Raw genomic sequence first — 27,960 nt, 5'->3', positions numbered from 1 at the left:
CCAGAGAGATCTCTGTTTCTATAAGGCTGCATGAGAATTTTTCAGGGACTGTGTATCTGCTGCTCTCAGCTATCCTGAGAGCCATAATCACTAGGCATGCATTTACAAAGAAAACATCAGCCGCTTGACTCAGTGCCCTGGAACTTAGCTCTCATCTTGAATGCCTCTGCTCAGCTCAGCCTTGATTTCCATCCCATTCACTGATACAGAGATGCCTCTGTGCCCATCGCACCCCTAAGACACTTTTCCTGTCCAACCCAGTCAGCTCTGCAAATACCTACTAGCAGGCTCCTGGCCCAGTTTTCACATCATCGCATAAAGTAATCTTTCTTCTCTCCAGCAGCCTGCTTGTTACCTTTGGTTAAGGCAGAACCACTTCCTATCTCAATAAACATCCCAGGTTTATAGACTTCATACCACCTCCCAGATGGCCATTTCTCTGACAGCTCCTCACTAGCTAACGGAGAATGTAATGGAAGGATACACAGGAGACTTGAAATCCACGACTTAAGAATGTTCCCCATCAACATTACCAGCGCCAGTGGGTGCCACAACCACTGGTTTATGCCTTAAGACACTTCTAAGGGCCTGGGAAAACTCTTAAGGGACCATCTGCCCCTGCATGTGGTGCCGAGCTCATAAAAGGGTTCTCTGCCACATTTTCTTAGGCTGAGATCAATGTATCACCCCCTTGGCATTTTTAACATGCTGGTTTACTACACAGCTTTTGTTTCCAGATATGACACTTAGAGGGAAACCTAACATTCATGTATGCACCTGCTGACCCAACAGGAGGACTCTGAAGCAGTAGATGTGTGCAACCTGACCTCTTACTTACATCAACTGTCCTAGGCTGAACATAAAAGCACAACCCACCCAGGCAGGAGCAGGGCCACTTAAACCCATTAGAGTGGTCTTCGCTGTGACTAAGCAGCACAATGAGATTAGGCGGGAGGAGCGGGGGGATGAGGAGGGCCCCGCAGACCTGTGCTTAAAGCCACAAGATTTTAAGCAGTACACATAACAAGAGCAAAATGTGGATGGAAGCTAGGGTGTGCTTTGAATCCGAGGGACAAGATAATTTTGCTTTTTTCTGCAGGACTCCTGTTTAGTTTGCTGCAGCTCAGATCGGGGTCATAGAGGCAGTGAAGGGCTCATCCAGGAGAGGAGAGTGCAGCATCTCAGTCAGGACAGCGGAGGCACCTACCCTGAGGCGGAGGGGAGAGCGTGGCTACCACGGAGATTTGCCTCCTCTTTGAAAGGGGCACAAAGGGATTCTGAGTCTCCTGGACTTAAATCCTGGCAGAGGTCAGTGCCAGCGTCTTTTCAATATCCCCTAAGAAGGTCAACATGATAAAAGCTCACCCCCTCAGCACTCAACAATCAGCGATTAGCAACCACTTGAACAGCAGAAATAGGTTCTCCTCCTCTCCCCCAGTTTTATTACCCAGCAAGTCTGTGAGTGGGTTCAAAGGAACAGATGTCTTCATTGTGCCTTCCCCCTCCTTTTGCGCGCAGGAAGAGGTGGGGCAGAGAGAAATTAATTTCCTCCAAATTATGTTTTTAGCCTACTGTATCCTCTCCGCTATTCAATGGTCACAGAGCTAGGGAGGGAACTGCAAACTTCATATACTGCAGCAACTTAAGAGTGCAAGTGACTAAAAACTTTTACACTTTGAATACACGAAATAGCCTCTTTATCTGATTAGCACCCACACCTCTATTTAAAATCTTTGTGGCTAAAGTAAATAAAAGTTCAGTAAATACATTCTATTTCATCTTTGCATCCACCTGGGCTTGCGTTTTTGTTTACTGGGTGGTTTTTAAGTTACCAAGGCACACCTCAGTCTGCAATATGCAGCATTTTACTGTTTAGCACCAAAGCATGCATGCGGTTCCAAGTGTAATTCCAGGGACCACAAAGTGCTCTGTCATTAAAGAGAATTTGGTAGCTACACAAAAGCGCTATTAGGCCAGCCTATACTGCAAGCTCTTCTGTCAGCATTGCCAAAAAGTGCAAGAGATGCAATTCATGACTAGCAAAGTTTTGCCATTGAAACCCTGCAGTATGAGCCCAGTCTCTTTGCCGCTTGGTGCCGCCTGTTGCTCAGACACAGACAAAGGTAGGAAGGAAAGAGCCTTCCTGGCAAAAACTACAAGCACCTTGGCAAGATTTTGCTGACGGAGCCTGCCCTTACTAACCTGAAAGTACATCAAGCCTTTTCCTTTGAAAGCACCAGCCCCTCCACTTAGAGCTGCACAAAAATCTTCAGTGGCTGGGTAGAGAACAGAAAAAAACAGAGAGGCACAGCTGGGACCCCAACTGACTTATTTAATAATTACACTGAATTATAGAATAGAATATAGAGAATTATAAATTCCATATACCAGGACTGTTTCCTGATACAAATGTTAGATGTGCCAACCAGGAATGAGGCACTGCTGGACTCGCTATTCACAAACCGAGAAAGCCTGCTTTGTAATATCTCGGTTAGTGATAGCCTTGGCTGCAGTGACCACAATATTGTGGAGTTTGGGATCTTGCTGAGTGTGCTGAAGTCAGCTCTAAGACAAGGGTTCTGGATTTTGGAAGAGCAAACTTCAGTTCACTCAGGGCTCAGTTGGGCGGGATTCGATGGGAAGCTTCCATGGAAGACAAAGGAGCTAGTGAGTGCTGGGAGTTCTTCAAGAACTCTCTTGGAAGCACAAAGCCAGTTTATCCCCTAGAAAGGAAAGGGACGTAAGCAGAGCAAGAGGCCCCCTTGGCTCAACCACGACCTCCTGGGTCTACTCAAATCCAAAAAGGAAGCATACCAGAAGTGGAGGATTATTCATCGAGAGCTACAAGGGCATTGCCAGAGCGTGCAGAGTTGCAGTTAGAAAAGCAAAAGCCCAGCTCGAATTGAAATTGGTCATAGATGTCAAAAATACCAACAAAGGTTTCTTCAGATATGTCAACCACAAGCAGAAAAATAAGGAAAACATAGGCCCACTGTTAAACAGAAAAGGAGAGTCAATCACCAACGGTGCTGAAAAAGGAGAGGTCCTCAACACTTTCTTCACCTCTGTCTTTACCAGCACTGTCGGGTCGCAGGATGTGGGAAAGAAATTGCTGGGTGACCCAAACACCGACCCACCATCAGTGAAGGAAGAGTTAGTACATGAATTACTACAGTAGCTTGACCCCTACAAATCGATGGGCCCTGACGCCATCCACCCAAGGGTGTTGAGAGAGCTGGCTGACATCATCACAAGGCCACCCTCCATAATCTTTGAGAAGTCATGGAGAACGGGGGATGTCCCAGAGGACTGGAGAAAGGCAAATGTTACCCCTATCTACAAGAAGGGCTCAAGGGAGGATCCAGGTAACTGTAGGCCCATCAGCCTTACTTCAATCCCTGGGAAAGTTATGGAACGAATCCTCCTGGGGACCATCACAAGTCAAATGAAGCACCTGATTGGGAAAAGCCAACATGGCTTCACTAAGCGCAGATTGTGCTTGACAAACCTGGTGGCCTTCTGTGACAAACTGACTTGCCTGGTTGACATAGGGGGGGCGGTGGACATTGTCTACCTGGACTTCTCCAAGGCCTTTGATACAGTCCCCCAGAGCCTCCTCCTGGAGAAATTAATGCGTTATGGCCAAGACAAGTGGTCTGTGCGGTGGGTGGGGAACTGGCTGACAGGCCACACCCAAAGGGTGGTGGTAAATCGCTCTTTCTCAAACTGGCAACCTGTCACTAGTGGAGTCCCCCAGGGATCAATATTGGGCCCAAAGTTATTCAACATCTTCATAAGCGATCTGGATAACGGCATCAAGTGTAGCCTGATGAAGTCTGCTGATGACACCAAGTTGAGTGGGGAAGTAGACACTCCAGAAGGGAGAGCTGCTCTGCAGTTGAAGATCTGGATAGGCTGGAAGAGTCGGCTGACAAGAACCTTATGAAGTTCAACAAGGACAAGTGTAAGGTCATGCACCTGGGAAAACATAATCCAGGAGTGCAGCACAGACTGGGATCTTCCTGGCTGGACAGCATCCCTGTCGAAAGGGACCTGGGGGTCCTGGTGGACAGAAAGCTCAACATAAATGAACAGTGTGCTGCTGCGGCCAAGGCGGCCAACAGGATGCTGGGTTGCATCAGAAAGGGCATCACCAGCAGACATAAAGAAGTCATTATCCCGCTCTACTCAGCGCTTGTCAGGCCACACCTGGAGTGCTGTGTACAGTTCTGGTCCCCGCTATACAAAAAGGACATGGACAGGCTGGAAGGGGTCCAGAATAGGGCCACCAAGATGATCAGAGGACTGGGAAGCTGCCATATGAGGACAGGCTGGGAAAACTGGGCTTGTTCAGCCTTGAGAAAAGGAGGCTCAGAGGGGATCTCACCACCATGTACCAGTACTTAAGGGGTAGCTACAAAGGAGATGGAGACTCCCTTTTTACAAGGAGTCCCATGGAGAGGACAAGGGGGAACGGACACAAGTTGCTCTTGGGGAGATTCCGATTGGACACGAGAGGGAAATTTTTCACAGTGAGGACAGTCAACCATTGGAATAATCTCCCCAGGGAAGTGGTTGACTCGGCCACGTTGGACACTTTCAAGAGTCGTCTGGACAGGGTGCTGGGCCACCTTGTCTAGGCTGTGCTCTTCCTAGAAAGGTTGGACTAGATGATCCCTGAGGTCCCTTCCAACCTGGGATTCTGTGATATATTATCTAATACATAGAATTATAAATTACTGACTCTTCAAACACTGCCCCTTCCCCAAGTAGCTGGACTCTAAAGGCACAGAGCATGGGAGCACCACCCACTGTTTACAGGACCACCATCTCCCATGGAACACCAAGGTTACATCCAATAGTCTGCAGTAGCCCAAGCATGCCACACTCGCCCTCTCCCAAATTACCAGGAGATGTACCAGGGGCATTGAGTAGAGACTTCTTTTTCGGCTGCTCTGCTCACTGGCACAGTAGATCTGGTTTATAAACTACAGACCAGAACCAAGCAACAATAGGGTGGTATCCTGATTTCTAATGGAAGTCAGGTAGGGCTGCTGATCCATAGAGAGAGCTTCCAGAGGACAGATACTGTGAGGAACTATCATGCCAAGGTGCAAACAGCTTTCCCATGGGAACAGAATGACAAACCTGCATTTCTCATCTCCACCCCCTCCTGACTCAGCAGTCGCAGAAACAAACCACAGCTCTTCCTATAGTTAGTTCTATACTACATCTTGCCTTAATAAAGAGATTTCAGCAGAAGTCTCTGACAGAGCTTAAGTTTTTCTGGGAACAGGGAGGGGAGACAATCCCCCCCCTCCCCCCACCTGTAGACATTTCTTCCCTTTGATGCATCCATGAGTGAGGCTACTAGCACCCCATGTTCTGGCTGCTGGAGGCAGCTGGTATCCTACAATCATTTGCATAAATGTGATTTCTGACAGTCACAGACACAACGCTGTAGACGCCACATTCTTTAGTGCCAAGGTTTGCTCTGTATTCACCATAAATGCCCTCTGTGCACGTCTGGTTCAGCTGCTCATCAGTCAAGATTAATAGTTCCCTATTACGGGTTACAAACCAGCCAGTTTCTGCTCTTTGAACTGGATTCCCCAGGCACCAACAGCAGCACACTTCACTTGGACTTCACCCATGTATAAAAGTTTAACCTGATATAGGGTTAAAGTGCTCCGATTTACAACAGCGGCAGTAAAGTCCAAAGAGCCGTGCTGTTAAGACATATTGACTGAATTCAGTCAAGCACTTCTGCTCAAGCTCTGCACTTCTCAGTCTACATATAAGCAAGTTTTAAACAAACAAATGTGGTTTACAGTGCTAGACTTTCAGGCAGCTGCCCAGTCCCACCTCTGGCATGCGTCTGTGTATACATCTAGCCTCAGAAAAGCTTATTCCAGTGCCTTTCTGGGAGATTGCCAAGTGTGACTGCAAAGGGAAAAATAGGTGAGCTAATCACATTCCTATTTATGCAAACAGAATTTCCTCCATCTCAGCAGAAGGTGGAAGGAAATATATTTGGCCAAGAAGATCTCAGTGATCTCTAAGCTAATAATGCTAATAGTATTTGACAACAAAGGAACACTTGGAGCAGGATAAGCAGTGTGTAATTTGGGCACAGGCTCTGTGCAAGCACTTCTACATACCAACCAAGCCTATTGCAATTGCATTTCTGTATTCCCTTCATGCTCCAGGCTGGCAGCACCCAGTTCTGGACAAAAATCTCCAGTCCTTACCTGGCCTCGTGGCACAAGATCTCTGTGTGCAGCCCTCATCCCATCACTCTGTTACACTTCAGCTAAATCAAAGGGGACTGTACCTGACGTGGCTGCAGTTGCAGACACAGACGGCATAGCCAGCACAGCATTTCTATCAAGTTATTCCTTTTCTTCACCCAACAGCCATCTGAGAGTTCTGGAAGATGTTTTGGCACCAGTTTTAGCTGAATCATATAGTAATATAAGCCACATCTGTTCCACACACATGATCTAGAAAACATCTTTTCTTTATCAGTTTCACAGGAGGACAAGGTAAAATTGATAGCAGCTTGGCTTGTGGCCTTGAGCACACCGTAGACCAAGGGAATCAGCTTTTCTAGCCCAGACTGAAAAAGGGAAATCAATCCAGTTTATTCTCCGTAACTCACTAAACCAGCTCAATTATTGCTACAGACAGTGAGCAAACCCCTGCCAAGCTCCTCAGCGGGAGCACTTCCAGAAACAAGTAAGACAAACCCTGAAAGATGATCAACAGGGATTTTTGCTGAGATGCAAAGGGGAGCAATCAAAAAACCAAGCAACTGCAAACAGTCCAGTCAATGGTTAAAACAACCCAATGAAAGTGAAATTTAACAAAGTAGCAGAAGGCCTAGGACCAGTTAAAATGCTTCTGCTACTTATATCCTAAACACGTATTCAAAGCAAAGATCATAGTTTTTCCATTAACCTTTGCAGTGACTTGAGTACTATAGGGCTCTGTACCCAACCAAGAACTCCTAAAGGTACTATCAATATAAACCTATAAAACAAAAGCCTCTGTTTCAACAAAAAATGCCAGTTTAAGTGTTACTGCCAACCATTAACCTGACACTTCTGGGATGGCTTTGCTGGATGTGTATCAGATGAAACAGTACTGCTGGTTCATTCCCTGCCAAGACCTCACCAGATAGTGTGGGTGTCTCTCTGGCCACAGCACCAGGTGCTACATGAAGATGTTTGTCAGGAGAACATTCTTCTGGGGCAGAAATCTTGGGTAGCCAAGCCAGCTATCATGTTGCCTCTTTTTTGAAGCCTGACATTTAAATCTGGCATGTACAACCACACCTGCAGTAATCATAAAGGTGTATGCATCTCCTGGCATCCAGAAGAAAAAACTAAGACATAGATGGAGGAACCCAAGCTCCTTGCAGAGTGCTAAGTACCACCAGGCACAATACACAATTTCAGATCAGTGACTGAGCTCCCAGCTCTTCAAAAGGCAGATTAAAACTCCTTGTTGCATTGGGACAGAAAGAAAGAAAACAAAGAAAAAAGAGAGAGATTTAATAGCTTTGTTCACTCATACTCCTCCTTAAATAAAAGCTGCAAAGAGTTAAGTAGAGACTGACCATAGCTTAAGTTTTGTCCTCATCAACCTTGGCTGCATGCTTTCAATACCAGTGAAGACAAGAGTTCTAAGAAAAATAAAGTGAGAACAGGCAGATAAGGGAATTTCGCAATGATCCAAGCCAAGCACTGCTGTCTTACGCTGTCCTTGGAAAGGGAAGCAAGAGATCTTTTTAGAGGGAGTACTAGAAGTACAAAAGTGATAAGTCTAGGAGCATTTTAGGTTGCAAAGGCCACATTATGACCTGAATAATAAAAAATTCTTCCCTCCGTTTCTCTTGGGCACTAAACTAAGCAAACCTGCAAAAAAGAGTCAAACCTTCCATTGGCTTTCCTTCTCCCTCCTCAACCACCATTTCAGTATCTCCTAGATCTAGCCTTCACTCATGGCAAGCTAGCACAAAGAAGGTTGGGGTTTTTTTTACTTATATAGTGCTAAGTTATAGAGAAAAGTGAGCCAGTCTGGACAAGAAACAAAATGTGCTGTAAACTGCTGCTGACAAAGTGATCAAAATTACTTCAAGAATGGTCTTAAAAACAAAGAGCAAACAGCTTTCTAGGCAATTACCAGGACATACCACATTTGGTTTCAGAGTTAGAGCTGCAAATGAGAACCTATAATACCATTTTGAAGCTCAGTTCAAGGCAGTAAAGTTTCATGTTAAGACAACTGTGGCAACTTGGTCAGGCCCTCTGTTGTGTGCACCTGTCTTCTCAACTATTCACTACCATGTCCAGAGACTTTAGTTTGTCTCACTGCTTGGAAAAGTGCACTTTACAAACCTGTCGAGAAATGCAGGAACCATTGCTCCATTTACTATGGATCTTCCCTAGGAGGAACCTTGTATAAATCAGGATGCTGAGGACAGGAAAAGCCAAACCAAATATTGACGAAACACTGTACATTACACTGATTTAGAAGAGGAAAAATTCCAATCCCATCCTCAAAGACTACAGTGGAAAGAACTGCATCAGAACATGTATGAAAGGAGACAAACACTTTTCTGTTACAAATTGGAGCTAAACTTAAAGCACTAGAAACCCCTGAACTCCCTCTTTGTTTCCAAATAGATCTTCCTCCTTTAAATGTCTACTGTTGTTAGTTCAAGATTCTTTATATAATGAGAGGGGCTAGAAACTAATTTTTTTTTCTTAAAAAAGTAAAAATAAAAATAAAACTCCCCAAAAGCCTCCAAGCTTACCCTCTCTACAGGAACTAGGAATGTGTACAAAGGGTCCTTGACCTGACAAAATCACAGTTTAGAAGAATTCCACACAGCAGCAAAGGTGGACAAAAGAGAGCCTATATATGCACATTATCTGCCTTATGATACAGCAGCACGTACATACCATTAATTGCAGTCAGGCATCACAGCCAAAGGGTGGTGGTAAATAGCTCTTTCTCAAACTGGCAACCTGTCACTAGCGGAGTCCCCCAGGGATCAATATTGGGCCCAAAGTTATTCAACATCTTCATAAGCGATCTGGATAACAGCATCAAGTGTAGCCTGATGAAGTCTGCTGATGACACCAAGTTGAGTGGGGAAGTAGACACTCCAGAAGGGAGAGCTGCTCTGCAGTTGAAGATCTGGATAGGCTGGAAGAGTCGGCTGACAAGAACCTTATGAAGTTCAACAAGGACAAGTGTAAGGTCATGCACCTGGGAAAACATAATCCAGGAGTGCAGCACAGACTGGGATCTTCCTGGCTGGACAGCATCCCTGTCGAAAGGGACCTGGGGGTCCTGGTGGACAGAAAGCTCAACATAAATGAACAGTGTGCTGCTGCGGCCAAGGCGGCCAACAGGATGCTGGGTTGCATCAGAAAGGGCATCACCAGCAGAGAGAAAGAAGTCATCATCCTGCTCTACTCAGCACTTGTCAGGCCACACCTGGAGTACTGTGTGCAGTTCTGGTCCCCGCTATACAAAAAGGACATGGACAGGCTGGAAGGGGTCCAGAATAGGGCCACCAAGATGATCAGAGGACTGGGAAGCTGCCATATGAGGACAGGCTGGGAGAACTGGGCTTGTTCAGCCTTGAGAAAAGGAGGCTCAGAGGGGATCTCACCACCATGTACCGGTACTTAAGGGGTAGCTACAAAGAAGATGGAGACTCCCTTTTTACAAGGAGTCCCATGGAGAGGACAAGGGGGAACGGACACAAGTTGCTCTTGGGGAGATTCCGATTGGACACGAGAGGGAAATTTTTCAGTGAGGACAGTCAACCATTGGAATAATCTCCCCAGGGAAGTGGTTGACTCGGCCACGTTGGACACTTTCAAGAGTCGTCTGGACAGGGTGCTGGGCCACCTTGTCTAGACTGTGCTCTTCCTAGAAAGGTTGGACTAGGTGATCCCTGAGGTCCCTTCCAACCGGGGATTCTGTGAAATGTTTTCATAACTTGGCTTGTATACTTGTATCCAACCCGTGTGCACCAATTAGCCACCCTTCTAAATAGCTAAATACAATATTTATTTATGGCTAGAGACATTTTGTTTCAAAGTAGCCCAATGCACATTTGCCACATTGAAGCAAGACAACAAGATATTGTTTTGCAAGTAATCCTGCTGGCCTAGGAGATCAGCATTCCTGAACTATTATTGGAAAGAAAAGAGCTTTGCTTTTATAGAAAACAATCACCATGCAGTTTGGACAGAGAGCAATCATACCTCCAGATGGATGGAGAAAAAGAGGGAAGAAGAGAGAGGGTGAAGCTTGAATGCAAACATAACCCTGCCTATGAAATGGAAACAACTGGTGTGTTTTCACCGTAGGCTGAGGCTGGACAAGTAAATATGCATCTCCTTGGTGCGCGCAGACAGATGTCACCAGAGAAGATTTACATCTCCCTGTGTGGCAGAACATGCTTGTGGTGTGTCAGTCTGGTGGCTCTGTCAGGTGTAAATGCACTTCAGGGGTTCCCAGCACTTCAGCACCAAAGCGGGCTGTAGGCTAGGTTAGCACTGTACATGCACCTCATTTAGGAGCGCTTCTGGCAATTCACAGGTAAGGAAAATATGGGTGCTGGGGAAAACAGGTCATTAAAAACCAAGAGTATTTAAATATAAAATAAAATTCAGCAGAGAGCACGCTTGTGGCCACAGTAAGTCCCTTAGGAATCATGAGACACTTCCTGACAGATTGCTGGTAAGCACAGACTATTTCTCCCTCCCTTAGACAGCTAACAGGATCCAGCCCTTCCCACCACTTAAAATTCAATACTGTAAGAGGCAGCCGACTCCTCTGTACATCGGAAGCAATGGGGGAAGCGAACAAAGCTGCTTTACTTCCCTCTAATCTTTCTCCCTTGTGTGCCTGCACCAGATGGTGCCGAGCTGCAGGTTGGAGGGAGATAATAAACCCAGAGGGAAAAAAAAAAAAGAATATTAGGTTATAAAACAGCTGACCTTCAAATATGACGTCAGCTCCTGTTTAATTGATGGGACAGGTCCAGACAGACAGACGGATGCACACTGGGATGTCCATATTCAGCACCTTCCTTTCTAATATGGGAAGAAGCCGTACGGCCGTGCCGTTAAAATGGTCTGTTCAAACTTTACAGGTGTGAGAATAAGCAGAGAAAAAGTCAGGATCTCTGTTTATCTTGAGACAGGCAGACCCACTCGTGAAAAGCATTCTTGCTGAAAGTATTATCAGTCTGTACTGACGATAGCCTGCCTCTCCCACTGTAAGTGAAGTGAAATAACCCCACACAGTTAGAGAGCACAGATCTTCCAGAAGAGAAAAATTATCAAATACAAGACGGTTTTAAGCTTCTGGCTACTCTGGTCCAGAGCTTTGCTTCTAGCTGCCATCACTGCAAACACTGCTGTGAACGGTGGTTTTAAACACCGTGTTGAGGACTGGTGTTATCCTGCTCCAGTCAAGCACAAGCTCTGGAAAATTCTGCCACAGCATACTGTAAAGTTTTGCAGCCTTTTTTGATATGCTGATCTCAAACATTTCCCACCAGCCTAGCTCTGGAGGACTATTTTGTTTGATGTCCAACTTTGGGATAAAGAAAGCAAAACACATTAAATAGTACTCCTGTTGATGGAAAGGAAAGCCCTGTGTTAGACTACTTGAGGAAGATGGAGCCATGTGAAATGCACAGGCCTGAGAGTGGGAAGCCCTGGGTGGCTCTCCACTTCCCCTGCAAACACATGCAACACAGAAGGAGGCATCTCCCTCCCCTTGGCAAGGAAGTCATCTCCTGCCCACCTGCCACAGCTGCCTTTGCAAGTAGCTGAAAAGGGCTTTAAGACTATTAAGTGGTTTGAGAAACATCAGATTCTGTTTTAGTGCTTTTAGTGTTCTCCAGGCAAAGATGACAGGCAATAGCCTCAGCTAGAAGAGTGCGCAACTCACGTCATGGTCAAAGCAGCAGCCTGCATTGCACACTGAGTCACAGGACTTCATGGCTATGTTTCTCCAGTCTCAAGGGAAATCTATACAGAGGCTCCTAGCAGCAAGGGACAAAGCTGCACTGAGTGACAACACTGAACAGTTCAGTATTTATTAGACAAGTACAAAAATAAAATAGCTTGCTGTAAGTGGATCAGTGCTGAAACACTGAATTTCAGTTTTCTTGCTGCTTCTAAGATGCTTCAATCAGGGAGGAACAGAGCCAAGAGCAGAGCCACTCAATCACTGTGTCCCAGTGGAGCGCCTGCACCCAGACGCCAAATCAAACATCTCTCGTTCACATCACAGCTGTACCAGGTCCGCCCGGCTCTGCTCTCTAGAGCCAGACAGATACCTGGATGTTGGCCAGCACACAGGTCCCTCACCAAACTACTGCTTGCTTGCCCTACGGGGCTTGCAAGCCCTGTAACTTGTTGTCTTTCTCAGAAACCAAACGTTGTCATAGTCCACTGGCAGGGGAATGCCTTCCTAAGAGCTCACAAATTTTGCACGGAGCTTGGAACTGGGACAGCAGTGATTTAATATCTACCATTAAAAGCAGTTTAAAATTTAATGGTCAGAGCATAATAAATCCTATCCAGACGTTTTCAGCTTGCAAGCCAGGCCATCAGCAGGGCAGAAATAGATTTGCTGCAAGGCAACCAGGAATGATTTTAAGTGACATTTGTAGAGAACACAAGCCCTGGATTGTCTCAAATACAGCTTTGTCTAGCACTTAGATGAGAAGACACAGGGTCAGGAAAGGAGGTACTCAAGCAACCAATATGTGCCAGTTAAAATAGATGGGACCAAGAAACGAGGAATAAAGCATAACAATGCTGAACTGTAGTGCAAAACTGGAGCATTATCCTCCTTGGTGCAGAACAGAATAGCAACAACCCTAAAAATAACCTTAAATTTTCCTCCAGAATCACACTGGTTCTCATTTGGGTCCAGGTTGCTTCCTATACTGCACTTAGCATCTCAAATAGGCTGAACGACTGCCTAGTTATCAAGTGTGGCACTGAACATCTGCACGTGTAGGAACTCCATGCTAACAGAGTTTGGATGAGGCTCTAAGATCTTTGGGATCTTTGAGATGCTGGTCACATGGTTGTTCTGTCATACTGAGGACAAAATTTACCTTGCCTTCCTTTATTAGCAGGTTTTGAAAGCAAATAGGAGGACCGTTTACTATCCACCAGAAGCAGAGACAGGAACTGACTAAGGAATGCATCCCTTCAGCCCTTGTTACCACACCTGCTAGAAAACAAACCCACAGGCTAAGGTTGCCTTGTTGTGTGACATACACAGAGCAAAGACACCCAGGACACAGCTGTGGACAAAGCCAAGCAGGCAGTGGGGCCTGCATGACAGGCTTAGTTTCTATCTTCCTCCCATGTGGGTCAATGGCAGACCTCCCACATCCTCCAACAGGAACAATTCAAGTAGCTGGAGGCTAAAGATGTGGTTGCTTTAGCATGGAGGGGACATCAAAAGAGAGAGGTTTGCATCAGTGATACCAGCTCCATCCTCCCACAGATTCTTACCTCCTTAGATCAATTTCCCCTGTAATTTGGGGCAATACACCACTAACTAAATCCCCTTCAATATCCCAGTCACTAAAGTTTTAATGCCTTAAAAACAAAGGGACTGGGAGATGGGATGGTGAAGGGACAGGAGTGAAGCTGTGCTGTGCCAGGGAAGGGAAGGGACTACAGCTCTGATGTTGGCCCCTGCCGTTATAATAGAACCTTGCCTGGGAAAAGAAATCTTTAGTTAAAGAATGCTGCAGACAACCACAATGGGGCTTTATCGTAGCCTTACCAATCCCACTGAAGCTTCTAAAGCTCTTGGTTGAACAGAGGGTGAGCAGCAGCAACCCCACGCTGTGCTGAAGTCCACATTCCTAAAATTCCCCAGCGCATGCAGGCATGCTCAGAGAAGGCAGCTTAGTGGCTCAGGGGTTATTAGCTGAGAGTTCAGGTTCAGATGTGCCATGGGACAGAGGTCATGGCATGGATATGGCTCCTTGTCTCTCCTGGGCTTTCATTTGAAGATCTTCAAGTGTTCTCAGACTAGCACCCTCAGTGTCCTCTCTCCACCCACTATTACACAAAGTGGGTTTTGCCTCAGTTCCTCGAGTTGTTAGAGCCTGAGTAAGTGCCGTAAGGTCTCTGGGGCTGGAATGCAAGAGATCCATGCTGCAGCCGCCTCCTGGGCGGTCTCATGAAAACAGCAGCAAGCAGCTTCCACCCTACCTCCCCCGCCCCATAACCACCACATCAGCGTGAGGGAGGAGGACAGTGTTAATGCAGCAGGAATCAACAAGCCTGCTTGTTTCTTATTCCAAAGCGAAGACAAAGGTGGGGTTTGTTCAGCTAGGCAGTACAGCCAAGCCTTGCAAGGAAGGCAGGAAAAAATGTGGGTATTTTGATTTTGCTTTGGACCGAGTCCCGTGAAACAGGATGGGCATAGGAGTACTTTATAAATAAAAGTAAAAAACTGGAAATGTGGAAGAAAAGTACTTGTTTAAGTGCTCTACACCTTCCCAGTAACACTGCTCCTCTGGAGACAAAGGGGACTGGGAGGAGGGGACAAAAGGGAAAAAATCCAAATGCTTCAAGCTTATTTTATCCTAACTTCTGTGTTTTAGAGCAGAAGAGAAATGGAAACAAATATTTGATTTTGGGGTATATTTTAGAAAAAAAAATTGGCATACTAACACTAAAAAAAGCAGAGTTGAAATGTAGCAGGGAAGTCTGGACATAAACCAACAAAATATAAGAGTGAAAGAAGGTCCCTAAATTCCCTATGCTTCCAGCATAGGAACACATATAGCAGTTGGAGAAAATGAACTGTGAAGGTAGAGATTTAATTCCTTTTATTTGGTAGAAGTTCTCTGACAAATTAATTTACTAGTCAAATCACACAATCCTTTTTTTTGAGCTATTCATCTGCAGTGTTACATGGGAACATTTTCAGCCTTAGACTCCGAGTTGTATTTGGCAGCCTCAGTGCTAATAATAAACTGTTAAAATATCTTGCTCCTTCAGCTGACCAACTCCCTTAAAATGTCTTGTGGCAGAAGCTGATGTGCTGTTTGACCAGGAAATTAGTTATCTTGGAGATATCCTCACGTACAACAGCAGCTCAGTCAGTCACTTTGAGTGATGCCGCCTAGATATCTGCACATTAACTTCAAACAGAAAATGAGGATATCAAAGCCACTGAAAGAGAAATCATCACCTGCAAGAAACATGCTGTTCTTCTCTCATGCACTGCTGGCTGAAGGGAAAGCTGTAGCAAGATGAGAGTTTTGACCTCAAGATGCGCTGCTACCTCCCTGCATAATTAGGTCACTAAGAGGCTAATGGTGTTCCTACTCATACAACCATTTACATGAAAATCATAATCTACACTGTTCTTTCAGAATCAGTTTCAGGTCAAACCTGCAGGCACCACTTCTAAAAGAGAAAGGTACCAGAAGGTTAGACAAAGAAGAGATCTGGAAGTGCCACCACCTAGTTATAACTAAACCTCACAGATTAGAAAGAGGGTTATATCTACAAAGCATGCGCACAGTTCTACAGCACCAGGCATCTGTTTACAAAGACTACCAAATAGTTATTTCCAAGGTAAACCATTAAGCCCAGGTTATTATGTGACCTGATAAAAAAAAGATGCTTATCTTCAAGTCACCCTAATGGAATGCTAAAAAGAAATGCTATTCTCGCAAATAAAAAGTACAACCAATCCTGCCCAGCTCAAAGACACAGACACAGATGCATCAAACTCCCCCTCACCAGCTCTACATGCATACACAGAATGCCAAGGCAGAAAGTGAGTGAAAGGCCAGACAAATTAGATTCACGCCAATGCATGCATTACTCCGTGTTTGGGACTCAGGATTGTGAACAATAGGACATAATGCTTTTAACCACCCTCAAAACGCATCTCTTACCTGGCAACAGGCCTTCTGTTGGGCTTTCTCCTGCCCCAAAGACAGACTGGTGCTCTAGCAGATGCTGGATCTAGTGAAACATGGACCAAAGCCACTCACCAAGCATCCTCAATTATCTTCAGCACATGGTCTGATAATCCAGCATAGCTACAACTGACAGATGTTTATTCACCTCCTGAGCCCTGTGGTCCACTGGACATGGTGTTCCACCAAGGCCTTATGCAAGCATGGAAAGATGCACTTAATGCATCAACATCTTTGCTAACTCAATAGCTTCTGAAACCACAAATCTATAATTCTAGGTCTGCATATCTGCAGCACAGAACATACAGGGAAGTCTCCTGCATAATTTGCTTAATATGACTTGGGAGTAGTCCAGTTCTTGTGCTAATGGGAACATGCAAAGGCTTAAAAACTTCAGGAAGAAAGACGCTGCCCCTGTATAGAACATTCCTGCCAATAGCTCCAGTTAAGGGGAAAAGAAAAGCCTTTTCCCAGCTGTAATGGAAGGTTCCCCTGGGCAGCAAGAGGAGTAGCTTTGCTCACAGAATATTTGCATCTTGGCTGAATTACTTAACATGCGTCAAACACTGAAAATTGTTAAGCAGTTTATGAATGCTAAGGATTGTTATTTATTATCGTCTTGGTGCACAACAGTGGATACTAGTGCCATTTACAGATGCGAATTAAGAACAGGAGGTCTATCGACATGCTGTGGGTCTGGAGATTTCGTTCATTTGTCTCCCCACTCCTGTCTCTCTCAGACAGAAATCTCTTCCACAGGACTCCTCCAGTCCTCGCCGAGCAGGGCTGACCTCAGCTCAGTGAGGCCTGTCACAGTGCAACAGCTCTGCTGGGAGGGGATGAGACCTCCACCTGCAAACCTAGGTTATACCACGTCTGAACAGCACTATCCTATGCTCCAAAGCACTGTCATCACTGCCCTTGAAGAGCAAACATTTTCCACCTAAATTATTCGTTTGGGGCAAAGACAGACAGAAAATAGATACACATACATTTTTCAAGGTGAAGAAAGGGTTAGTTAAAAAAAGTGGAGAACTCAGGGTGATGTACACTAGTGTAAGAGAGTGATTCACATACACAAGCAATGTCTTACCAGACTGGTCTCAGCATAAGAGCAGGTTTTTAGACACTGATTTCTTTACCTGCATTGATAAGAAACAGCTTAGATAAAAGGATGATTCTAAACCTCCTGTCGGCAGCTTGGGTGAAGGAATGAGAGATTATCTAGTTTTAAAGTAACTCAGGAGTGCCTTATGTTTCCAGAACTAGAATCTAGCTTTAAGAAGATCAAAATCACATTTTTTTAACTTTGATTTTCCAGACTAACTTGTAACTTAACTCTGCAGCTCTGATAATGTGCAAATAGTTTTGCTAAGTGCTTACACAGAACATAGGAAGCCCTTCCCAGGATAATTAAAATAACTGCACAGACATAGTCATTCTTTGATATCGCAAGCCTGTGTCAAAGTAGTTATACTGATAACGTTGCTGCCTCTACTGGATGTTTTGCATGTTCACAAAATTCATAGGATATTCGGAAAAATTGGGAGTACAGGGTCAGGCTTTTACTGACAAATTAGCACATAAAACAAGTCTCTGACGTGCTCAGTCAAATTGTAATAGCTCATTTTTCTCAATACTGCACTTAGATGTGCGTAACAGCTTGCACATTGGAAAAAGAGCCAGGCATTTAATTCTGAAGGTGCAGCTTGTTCAGAGACATGCTGCACTTGCAGAGACTATATCCCCTCTTGTTTTCCCCAAGTCACGGATTGCTTAGCACATGGTTGCCCTACTGTCTGTGACATACAGACATTTCAGCAACTCAAGCTTTGAGGGCCTAATATCAAGGGACCAATATCAATACCTGATCTGCCATTCAGCACACTGTATGCAACTTTCAAAAGGCAAATTTGAGAGACAGAAGGCAACAGAGGCCCCGAAGTGTTGTTACAGTGACATTCCCTCCTCTATTTGCAGAGCCGCAAATTGTTTTATGAACACCATTCAACCAAAAGTTTAAAATAAACAGCAATTCACTGTCCATGCTGGAACAGAAGCAAGCTCTGTTGGTTCTGTCATGAGCAATAACCACCGGAGAGTAGCTGTAGAGCTATCCCTGGGTATAGATCTGCACCCATACCCAGGCTTCATAATAATATACAACAAAGAGCATAACCACACCGCTCTTAACACTGGCAAGAAAGAAGTATATTTAGAAGGAGATTAGGGTATTTCCACCCCTCCTCTTGGGACAAGCCTTATTTCATTTGAATGCAGTCAGTTAGCTCCTTTGTTTAAACTCAACTCCAGATTCCCCAGTGCACCAGGCAATGCTGTACAATCACATTCAAGAGCATCAATGTACAAAAAAAGTTTACACAAACTGGTCACAAAGTACCGACAAGAGCTTCCAAGCTCCTGAAAAATGCCCTCTAGAACAGGTTCCTGTCGCACTGAGCTAGGGACAGAGATTAGAGTTATCAGCTTTGACACTCAGCAGGAATGTGTCACAAAGGATTAAATCATTATATCATGAAGTGTCAGCAAACGCAGCTTTCCCGCTGTTCTACCACGAAGTTATACATTAATTAGTGAGGTACAAAACAAACATGAAATATCTCCAAGCATCTGCCTGTGGATCAAGCCCAGACAGAGCTATTAGCACAGGATTCATTTCCAAGAGGAGTCACCCAAAGCATCACCAGCTCTTCGAGATACCCATTAAAATGCAGAGTAGAAGTGCTGAAGGGAAAAACCACAGAAGCTAACTGCAGTGTTTGTCTTAGCATTTCTGGTAGCTGTTTAATACAATTCCTTCCTCACAACCTCAGCACCCGATTTTCTAAACAAGTTCATATATGCACGACTGAAAAAAACACATCCTTCCTTGAGAGAGGTGTGGTGCAGTGTCAAAAGATCCTACAACATGAACAGGAGAGTTAAAGACATTTTAGACCAGAAAAAGCACATGGCCTAACAGACCATGCAGTAAAGCAAGAATGGACTTTGTAATTTCTAGATTCAACCACAAGTGTTCCCTAGCTGCTCAGCAGTTCTGGACCAAATCTTTTATGAACTCATTCCAACAGTGGGTGGAAGAAATTCCGCGTGGTTTGACAGCAAGCCACAGTAGAGAAGATCTAAGCAGACCAACAACATCCCACACATAAACCTCTACTTTTCATCTAAATCATGACCTTAGAAAGGTGCTGTTGAACAAAAAACAACCAAACAAATGAAAAAAAACCACAACAAACCAAAAAACTTATTCTCTACCAATTCCTTATGGCTATCCCAGCAGGATTTATAGCTCTGGCCATGTCTTGTAATTTTCCCTTGCTTTCTGTCCCAAACTGCTGTCTCCTACAGCTTGGCATTGCCTGACTCTGCCAAATTACATCAGCCTGCAGACTGTGGCCAGGATGCATTCTTTAAACTAATTTGTCTCAATTTTGTTTTGGGATCCCTTCTGTATAAAATAAGATTACTTGCTAGAACTGCCTATCTGGGTCAGGCTGTAATCTCTCTCAGGGGCTGAACTGTACTTGATGTTGACGCCACTAGATCAACACCCAATAACAGAGCAACTATGTGCCTTCACTATTTAAATACTTTCTCAAGCTAGACTCTCAAAAACAGACTTTCTTTTCCAGCTTAAGTCTCAGAGGGTTGCATGGTTAAACCATCCTATCATGAAGAACAGCACCACCACAATGTTCCGCTATTCTGGTACCACCCCACCTTTCACAGATTGCCAAAGCACAGGAGACAAGGCAGGCATCTGGTAGTACCAAGGCCCCACTACGTATCATCATATTCAGAAACTTGCACAGCTCTGTGCAAATTTGGGGCAGCTCGGAAGGAAACATAGGTCTAGGGTGTCCTGACTCAGCGTTTTACCTACAGAGTGATTTTCTTAGGGTGAAATGGATGCCACCCACCTCTTGTTCTACAAGCTGAGGCCGCCCAGTGCTGTGCAAACTTCTGCCCACAGCCCTAAACATGAGTGGGTGAAAGTAGCTACCACTGCTGTTTCAAAGACGTGGATATTATGAACCTTAAAGTAATTAATCACCCCCGCTCAGTGGTATGCAAATTGTACTTTCAACACCAGCATGCTCATAAGAAAATGCATTAACAACTTTCTAATTAAATGCTTTAAATTACATTAAAATCATACTGGCTGACAGATGACATACAATGCACTAACAGGATTGTTGTAACTTCCTTAGCATCAAGTGTTTATTAAAAGCTCAAAAGACAAATATCTTGGGGAGAAGGGAATCTATCTTCCTCAAACTGAATGCTACAGCACACGTTGATTCCCTTACAACCAGAAAGTCACAGAAATGGTTGCTTTGAAAGAACTGCAGAAAGTTTATCTAATGCAGAAGTGCATGATTCAGGGACCTGTCAGGCTGGCTGAAGTACCGAGGCACAGATTAATCCACTCAGTCTAGGACAATTGCTATTTGCAGTAAAAGGGAATGCAACAGAATGGTAGAAATGAAAGCAAACAGTGGAGTTCTCTTTATTAAAGAGAGCAAAATCCATAGCAGCATCTGTCAATGGGAACATCAGCTGCTGCGGAAAGATCTATTTTGAATGTCTCAAACTGCCTTCTAGTTGTATTAGCAAAAAAAAGAAGCCAACCCTCATATTTTTGTTGGTCAGAAAGTAAGACAGGTTTGTGCTAACAGAAGTCATAAACCTTCACTGGATATAAAATCTATAGTTAGGATGGGGAACTATGAAGTATGGCTGCAAGTTCCGATGCAGCTACATTCAGTCTCCTGAACTAACATCGCACTACCAGCGATCAGAACAGGACTTGGGCAAATACCTCGAGACGTCCACCTAAAGGTCATTTTTCAGCTCTCTCACCCTTGCTCCCATGCAGGCACACTCCTCTTTTCTCAATAAGGGAAAGTTCTGTGAGTACAACATCCAAAGCTGCCTTCTACTTTAGCACCCATGAAAGGTCCTCTGCTTTTCCAAGGAAAAAAGCAGGAGAGATGCCCTTCTTTGCTTCCCCAGAACTCCATCTACTCTACTGCTTGTTTCATGCCCCAAAGACAGGCAAATTAAGGAAAGTCTAAATGTAATATAGTATATTGTGCAGATGAACAGACTGTTACTCACAAGGAATTTTATTTCCTTGCTCAGAGGATAGCAGGGAAAGCTACTGATGAGCAGAATTAAAGAGTTTTCTTTTAGGATATGGAACTTAACCGATCCCATCTGTAAATTGCTAAAGGAATACCTGGCTCAGGAGGTACGTCACTACATAATGCATTCAATTCTTAAGCCTCTTTTTTCCATAGGAAATTAACTACAGCTCTTGCTTCTCAAGTTAGCTTCATACAGTAGCATCACCCAGCCATAGGTAATGGACTCAACGGCAGGTCATTTTTCTTAGACTCAAAGAGAGCTGAGAGGTCTATGCCAGAGCCTCTACTTGCAGCTGCCTCTGCAGGGTCTCACACAGACTTGCCTGGAGGTGCAGTTGTCATCTCAATCACTGTTCACAGCATTATATTGAAGCAGCCCTGGCAGCTGAAGACCCCTTGGCGGGAGGTGAGAGCTACTCTCTTGAATTTAACCACATTATTCCTGGTCCTTTCTCACCTAGTCAATCCTGCAGAGTACAAACAGCTAGGGTCTGACCTAGACAGAGAAGGGAACACAGGGAAGGGTTCCAGAGATGTGCCATCTTTGGAGTAAAAGGACTGGGAGATGAGCAGGGGCAAGAGTGTACATGTCAAGGCCCAAGAATAGATGCAAAAAAGTTTTAGCTGTCCAGGAGATGGTTAAAGCCAGCAGGAACCTGGCATCTGTCAAATAAAAATTAAGAAAGACAATCCCAGCTATTCAAAAAACTTGCACAGCTTGGAGATTCCCTTTGAGAAGTCCAAGCAGGCCTATTACATCCTGAATCTCCTCTAGTATTGGGCTGCTCTGGGTCTCCAAGTACACAGTCATCTTATAAATCACCAAAGCTATAATAAAACATGTCCTCCAGTCTTCCTGGCCAATGTTGTATTTGCATTTAGCTTCACCTACAAAAATAGCGTGCTGCCCAAAAGAAAGTTGAACAACTGATTTCTGACTAGAATTGCTCTGAATGTTTTAGCATTCATGCAAAGTCATGTGCAAGAAAAAAGGAAAAGTCAAAAACCCAACAACTCACGTATCCTGGTTACCATCCTCCACTATAATTACAAAATTGCCCTTAAAACATAATTGCATAATTGGGCTTGGCAAGTATTCACCCAAATCTCTTACAAATATTTCCACAGTCTGAAGGAACAGGCGGTGGGCAGTTTGACAAGCCTGCCACGAGAACTGAGAATTTGTGCCCTCAGGACATGTTCCTAGCTATTACACTAAATACTTTGCATCACAGACTAATGTTTCAAAACAGTAGTTGAGCAAGTGAAGTACCAGCATCTTAAAACCAATTGAGAGAAAGATTTTCAAGCTATTTTCACTGCACACATGGAGCAACAATCACTTTGAACAAAGAGACAGAGGAGGCTACCGATCCTTTTTAACTAGTTACACAGAAAGAATCCCTAGTTAAATTAAATTCGTTGAATTCTGGTAGCTACAACCAAATAGAAGCTACCAATGCCTTGTTAGGGTTACTTCACCAGCATAGCACCCTGTCCCTTAAGGAAAAAAGAACACAAACTCCCCACAACCAAAAATGCAAATACAGAAACATGTGGCCTGCAGGGAGAGAAGACCCAACAGAAGCCAGAAATGAAATCTGCAATACAGTAAGGTTGTTTTTAACAGCTGTGCATTATGCATTCAGCAGCACAGGGAATGACAGCAGGGAGCCTTTATTAACATAGGCCTCAGAGTACAGTGTGCTCCTATCATGATTGGCCTCTCTTGAGAAAAGGCGCACACACACAAAAGACTTAACCCTAGAGAGATCACTCCAATCGTGTTGCTATTTCATCAGCTCGACACAGCAAAAGAAACTAGAGAATTTCCATGATGTATCACAGACAAACAGGTAATACTTTCAACAATGCCTGAAATCTAATCTACAATAGAAGGTTTCATCAGCAAGTTATGCCAGGTAGGGAAAGGGATTAAAAAATGCTGCACAAACCCACACAACAGTCACACTACCAATGTTGTTCTGCTATACAGACCTCGGGTACAGGGGAGGACTGCGAAATGCTTCTTTTGTAGAAGATGTTAATAAAACCAAGGTGGTGTCAGGCCATCTGTGTTCTCAGCAGAGCAATCTGCACCTCCACTGCACATATTTTAGGGACTTGTCAGTCCAAGAAACAGCTGGAAGCCTTGCTACAGATGCAGGGACCCAGCAGGGTAACTCACTCCGTTTGGGAAGCTGGTATTGGCAGCAGAAATCTTTTGCTGATGCCAGCTCTGCCTCCACCATGAGACTTGCCTCTATCACAAACACTTGTTAGCACATCCAGCTCAGCACCGGGCCAACACCAGAGAAAAGGGAAATGCTCTCAGAATAGGCTCACTGCCTCTCCTGTATCAGGTGCTGATACAAGCTCTGTAGAGCTCTTGTCAACAGCTCTTAGGTTGCAGCTGGCTGCAGATCCCTGAAGTGTGGCCTGTCCTGGTGGGCAGCTCCAGTCCTCTCCTGCAGAAGTGAGATGCAACCACTGAAGCGGCAAAAAGATTCACTAGAGGCCTTAAAAAAAAAATATGCTCACTTTGGCACCAATTTAAACCAGTCCTTCCCCTGATTTGGGGGGGGGGGGGGGGGGGGAGAGGGCAATGAGAGGAAAGAGAATAGCATGAAATGTCCTGAGCATCCCTCTTCTGATTCTACAGAAAAGAAGAAGTCTCATAATAAGAAAGGAAACAAAATACCAACCTGAAGAGCTTGAAAACTGCTCTAGATGACTGAATGCCAGTGTGTGCTTGGAGTGGAGGCAATAGTTCAGTATCATCTGTATTTATTCATACCTCCTTGCTCTTTTCTTTTCTTGTCTTCTTAAGAAGTAAAACATAAGAGTCAGTATCCCTAATAACATGATCTGGTTTGAGGCAGCAATAGCACTAGAAATTTCAAGGGGTTGTTTAATACAGAATGTTCTAATTCCCAAGAAGATAATATGTGGCTTTTTTTAAAGCGTAGCACATCTGTGCATTGCAACACTTTTTCATTTAGGTGCTGAACAGAAACAGACAGGTAGTGTTTATTAAAGAATTTTCCCGGAAGTACTTGTACTGCAGGAACAATACTCTCTAGGCCAGGTACCCCTAAAAGGTTTTGTAATACGAGTGCTAATATATGCACCGCTTATCACAATAGCAGCATGTGCTTTAAAATTCAAAATATCATTGCCTGTAATAGCATCACTTGATAAAAATACTCCTTCATCACTCTTTAAGCACAAAAAAACCCCAAAAACAAGTCACAGGGAGAATAAGTAATTAGCAACTTTCATGACTGGCATACAGAGACTTGCTCCCTCAGTCATTCCCAGCCAGCCCACTGCCCAGAACACAAGAATATTTTCTCCACTATTTGTCTTGATTAATATAGCCTTCCCTTCCTTTGAGGCTCAGTGTCAAAACCTGTGTCAAAAAGACAAGCAATGATCAGGCACAGCTCGGTGTGAGTACAGGAACTTACCCAGCAAAGGCACCAAAAGACACCTGCTGCTTCAGTGTAGGGTGTTAGCAAGACCATATGGTCTTGGTGACTATGAATGGGATGATTAGGAACTGCCCACATTCAGAAAATACTTCCCCCACCACACAGGTAAGTCATTTACAGCCCTATTCTAATGCTTGAGGCACAAGATTTTGGACAAAGTCATAACAAGGAGTACCTCTCCCTAAATTTATCATAGCCCAACTCTTGAGATCTCCCAGAGTTCAGTCGCTAATAGCCAGTGCAAGACAACACAGGCGAAAAAAGAGTTAATATAAACAGAAAGAAAAGATCTGACCTAGAGGGCACGCCATGCAGAGTACAAACATCTGAGAATCCGCGCAAAGTCTCCTCGCCTATCATTCATCCACCAATTACACACCAATGTAATTAAATCAGGAAAGCTACGTTTAATTTTCCTATCGTCACCCGATGAGATAAGAGCAGTACGTATGGGAGGGATCAGGCACAGGGGAAAGAGCTATTTATTAATAAGTAAAATCATATTAGATTTAAAAGCCTCTCTGGCTAAGAAGGGTCTGATCCACAAACACAACTTCTGGGTCTAATGAAGACAAATGAGACATCCCATCTCCATTTTTGTCCTGGGCTTGGTCCTTAAGTCTCTTCTTTTTTTTTTTTTCCAGAATCAAGTCTCATTGAAAATTGCCAGGCATAACTCAAACAGAAATACAGCTTTTGTTTAAACCTCATTTTTAGTCTATACATTTAAAACTGAAGAACACTCATCTCCCAGCCTTTATATTAACAAAGACAGCCGCGTTAATTTATGTTATTTCTAAACAGCCTGAGGCTCCCCGTTTTCATGAACAGCCCGGCGTTAGGGTGCTTTTGCAGAAATACAGGGCAGGCTCCAGCCCATTCTTCTTTCTTCTCTTGCCTTCTCCCGCGTGAGGCAGGAAGAAATGCTGTGGTCCCTGTCCCCTGCAAAAACTGCATAAACAGGATCATATAAAGCTTCCTCTACTTGCTAGCCACACACCCAGAACTGCTGCTCTGGGTGTTTTATCTCCACTCCTCTTTGCTTCATCCCATCCAGCCCTGCCTCCTCAGCCAGTTATTTAAAGCCCTGATTGAAAAATGTATCCGATCGTAATAGCGGATGACTTCCACAGGATCGGGTTTTCAATAACAAAAATCCTACAGGCTTTGATGCAACCACGGCTTCACCACATTTTCTTTAAACAGGAAGGGGAAAATATTTATAACAGCAACTATAAATATATACACTACTGACTTTTCAACTTGTTGTCCTTGTTCTCAAGCTAAATTTAGACTGCTGTATCCTGTACAGCCCTTGGTGAAAAAGCAATACACACTCCAAAACTGTGCAAACCCCACAACAGGCACTTATCCAGGTGCCTTACAAGATAACCAGATGGTCAGGTGGATTATCATTTAGCGAGTGCAGGTATGTTCATGGCTATAGAGGAAGTGATCTATTATAGTGATTACAGAAGATAATTATTATCGCAATAGGATAGCTCTGCGTTTCTGAATGAGAAAAGTGACACAGGTTTTTCACAGTGTACATGCTGACCACACACTTGGTTTGTGCCAAATACACTCTGAGGGTGTACATGCACCTCTGGGCTACAAAGGACCATTACCTGGCCACACCTGCTGTTTACCCATGTCCTTATTTTACGTACAGAAATGTTTGAGATATTGACTCAAACCCGGATTACTGATGTCAAGATCTAACCTGCATGTTAAAGAGCATCTTCTCGTATCCTAAAGGCTCTCATTTGTGCGAGTGGTTTCTTAGTCAAAACAAGGTAAATATTTATCAGGAATTGACTACCTAGACAATCAGAGCTGTTAGTCATTCCAGTGGTAATCTTAAGAAGCCTTAGTCATGCCAGAGCCCAGGTGATTTCTGCAAGGGCCAACACATGTTCCACCTGGTTTATGGATCCCTGCCCGCGACTCAAAGTTTCATGCAGCTGAGGACTCCCCCGCCGCAATCGGACTCGCTCCACTCGCAGCAAGTTTTGCAACCTAAGCATGAAACGCAGTTCAGAGGATGCTCCTGTACAAGCGTCAGCCGGTCTAACAACCAAATAAGCGGTCCAGGGGAAGAAAAAAAAAAAAGCACCTGTGTTTCCTACAGTCTTCATGGTTGGAGGGGACAGGGACGGGACAATAAAGGGTCGGGCTCGCCTCACCCCCAGCCCCGCTGGTTCGGTGTGCTCCGCCGGCACCGGCCAACTCAGCGACCCAGCCTTTCCTCTGTACTTATAAACACACCGCTGCTAAAGGCTAGGTGGCTAGGACAGGAAAAACATAGTTTCCTGGGGGTGAGACCCGCCCTGCGGCCGCTGACCCCCCAGCCCAGCCCGGCGCGGGAAAAGGGTTCGCCGGTGCCGCCCGCCGGGGAGCCCTGCCCGGGGGTCCCCGGCCGGCATCTGCCCCCGCCCCGCACCGTCCCTGCCCTACCCAGCATGGAGAAGATGAAGTCCTTCGCCGTGTGGATCTCCAGGGCTCGCTGGTCGTCGTACTCCCTCTGGTCGTGTTTGGTGAATTCCTGGATGAGTTTATTCAATTCCTCCACCCTGGCTCCAGATCGGAAATCCAGCTCCGGGAAGGGAGGCTTGCTGTTGGTGCCGGCGGACCCTGCCTTGCTGGCGAGAGGCGCCGCCATCTTCATGCAAAAAAAAAAAAAAAAAAAAAAAAAGAGAGAGTGGGGGAAAGGAGGGGTTTGCACTGTTGCAATGGAAGGATGGAAGCGGCGCCGCAGCGCAGCGGCCAGCCCGGGCGCGGGGGCTGCCGGCGCGGAGCGGGGCCCGGGGGGCGCGGAGCGGGGCGCGGAGCCGAGCGGGGCCCGGGGGGCGCGGAGCAGCGGCGGCCGCCGCGATCAACAAGCGGCGGCGCCGGCTGAGCCCCCGCCCGCGGCACCGCGGAGCCGCCCGCCGCCGCGCCGGGGGGCCGGGCCGGGCCGGGCCGGAGCCGAGCGGGGCCCGCCTGCTGCCGGGGCCGGCGGCCGCGGGGGGGGTTGCTCCTCTGCCGGCGTCACGGCGGGCGGGTGCTGAGGCTTGAGCCAGACCTCTGGCTCCAAATAAAATTTCCCCACCCCGGTTTTGGTTTTTGGTTTTGGTTTTTTTTTTTTTTGTATGTTTGGTTGTTTTTTTTTAATCTAAATGTAATTTTAAACTTCAGCAAAAGCCTTGTCCTGCAAGTGGATTAATAACTGGCTGGGAACTCTCCACATGTTCCCGAGGCATTCTACGTTTATTTCTTTTTTGCTCTATAACGCGTCCTG

General features: G+C 45.2%; 1 protein-coding gene across 3 annotated transcripts in view; it reads right to left on the bottom strand.

Moving 5' to 3' along the window:
- The window catches only part of MB21D2 (Mab-21 domain containing 2), a 67,186-nt gene extending 39,567 nt beyond the window's left edge, over positions 1-27,619 (bottom strand). Inside the window, exon 1 of one of the 3 annotated variants that reach the window (XM_075098949.1) lies at positions 27,138-27,619. In XM_075098949.1, coding sequence (XP_074955050.1) covers positions 27,138-27,348 — 211 coding nt within the window. In that variant the 5' untranslated portion in view covers positions 27,349-27,619. Of the gene's footprint in view, positions 1-8,969; positions 9,141-27,137 lie in introns of those variants that run through there. The other 2 variants (XM_075098951.1, XM_075098952.1) reach the window with 2 other exon arrangements.
- Positions 27,620-27,960: the final 341 nt, after the last annotated feature.

Source organism: Phalacrocorax aristotelis, chromosome 7, assembly GCF_949628215.1.
Source record: "Phalacrocorax aristotelis chromosome 7, bGulAri2.1, whole genome shotgun sequence".
Classification (NCBI taxonomy): domain Eukaryota; kingdom Metazoa; phylum Chordata; class Aves; order Suliformes; family Phalacrocoracidae; genus Phalacrocorax; species Phalacrocorax aristotelis.
Note: the sequence above shows the minus strand (reverse complement) of the source record. Positions and strands in the feature narration are given on the sequence as shown.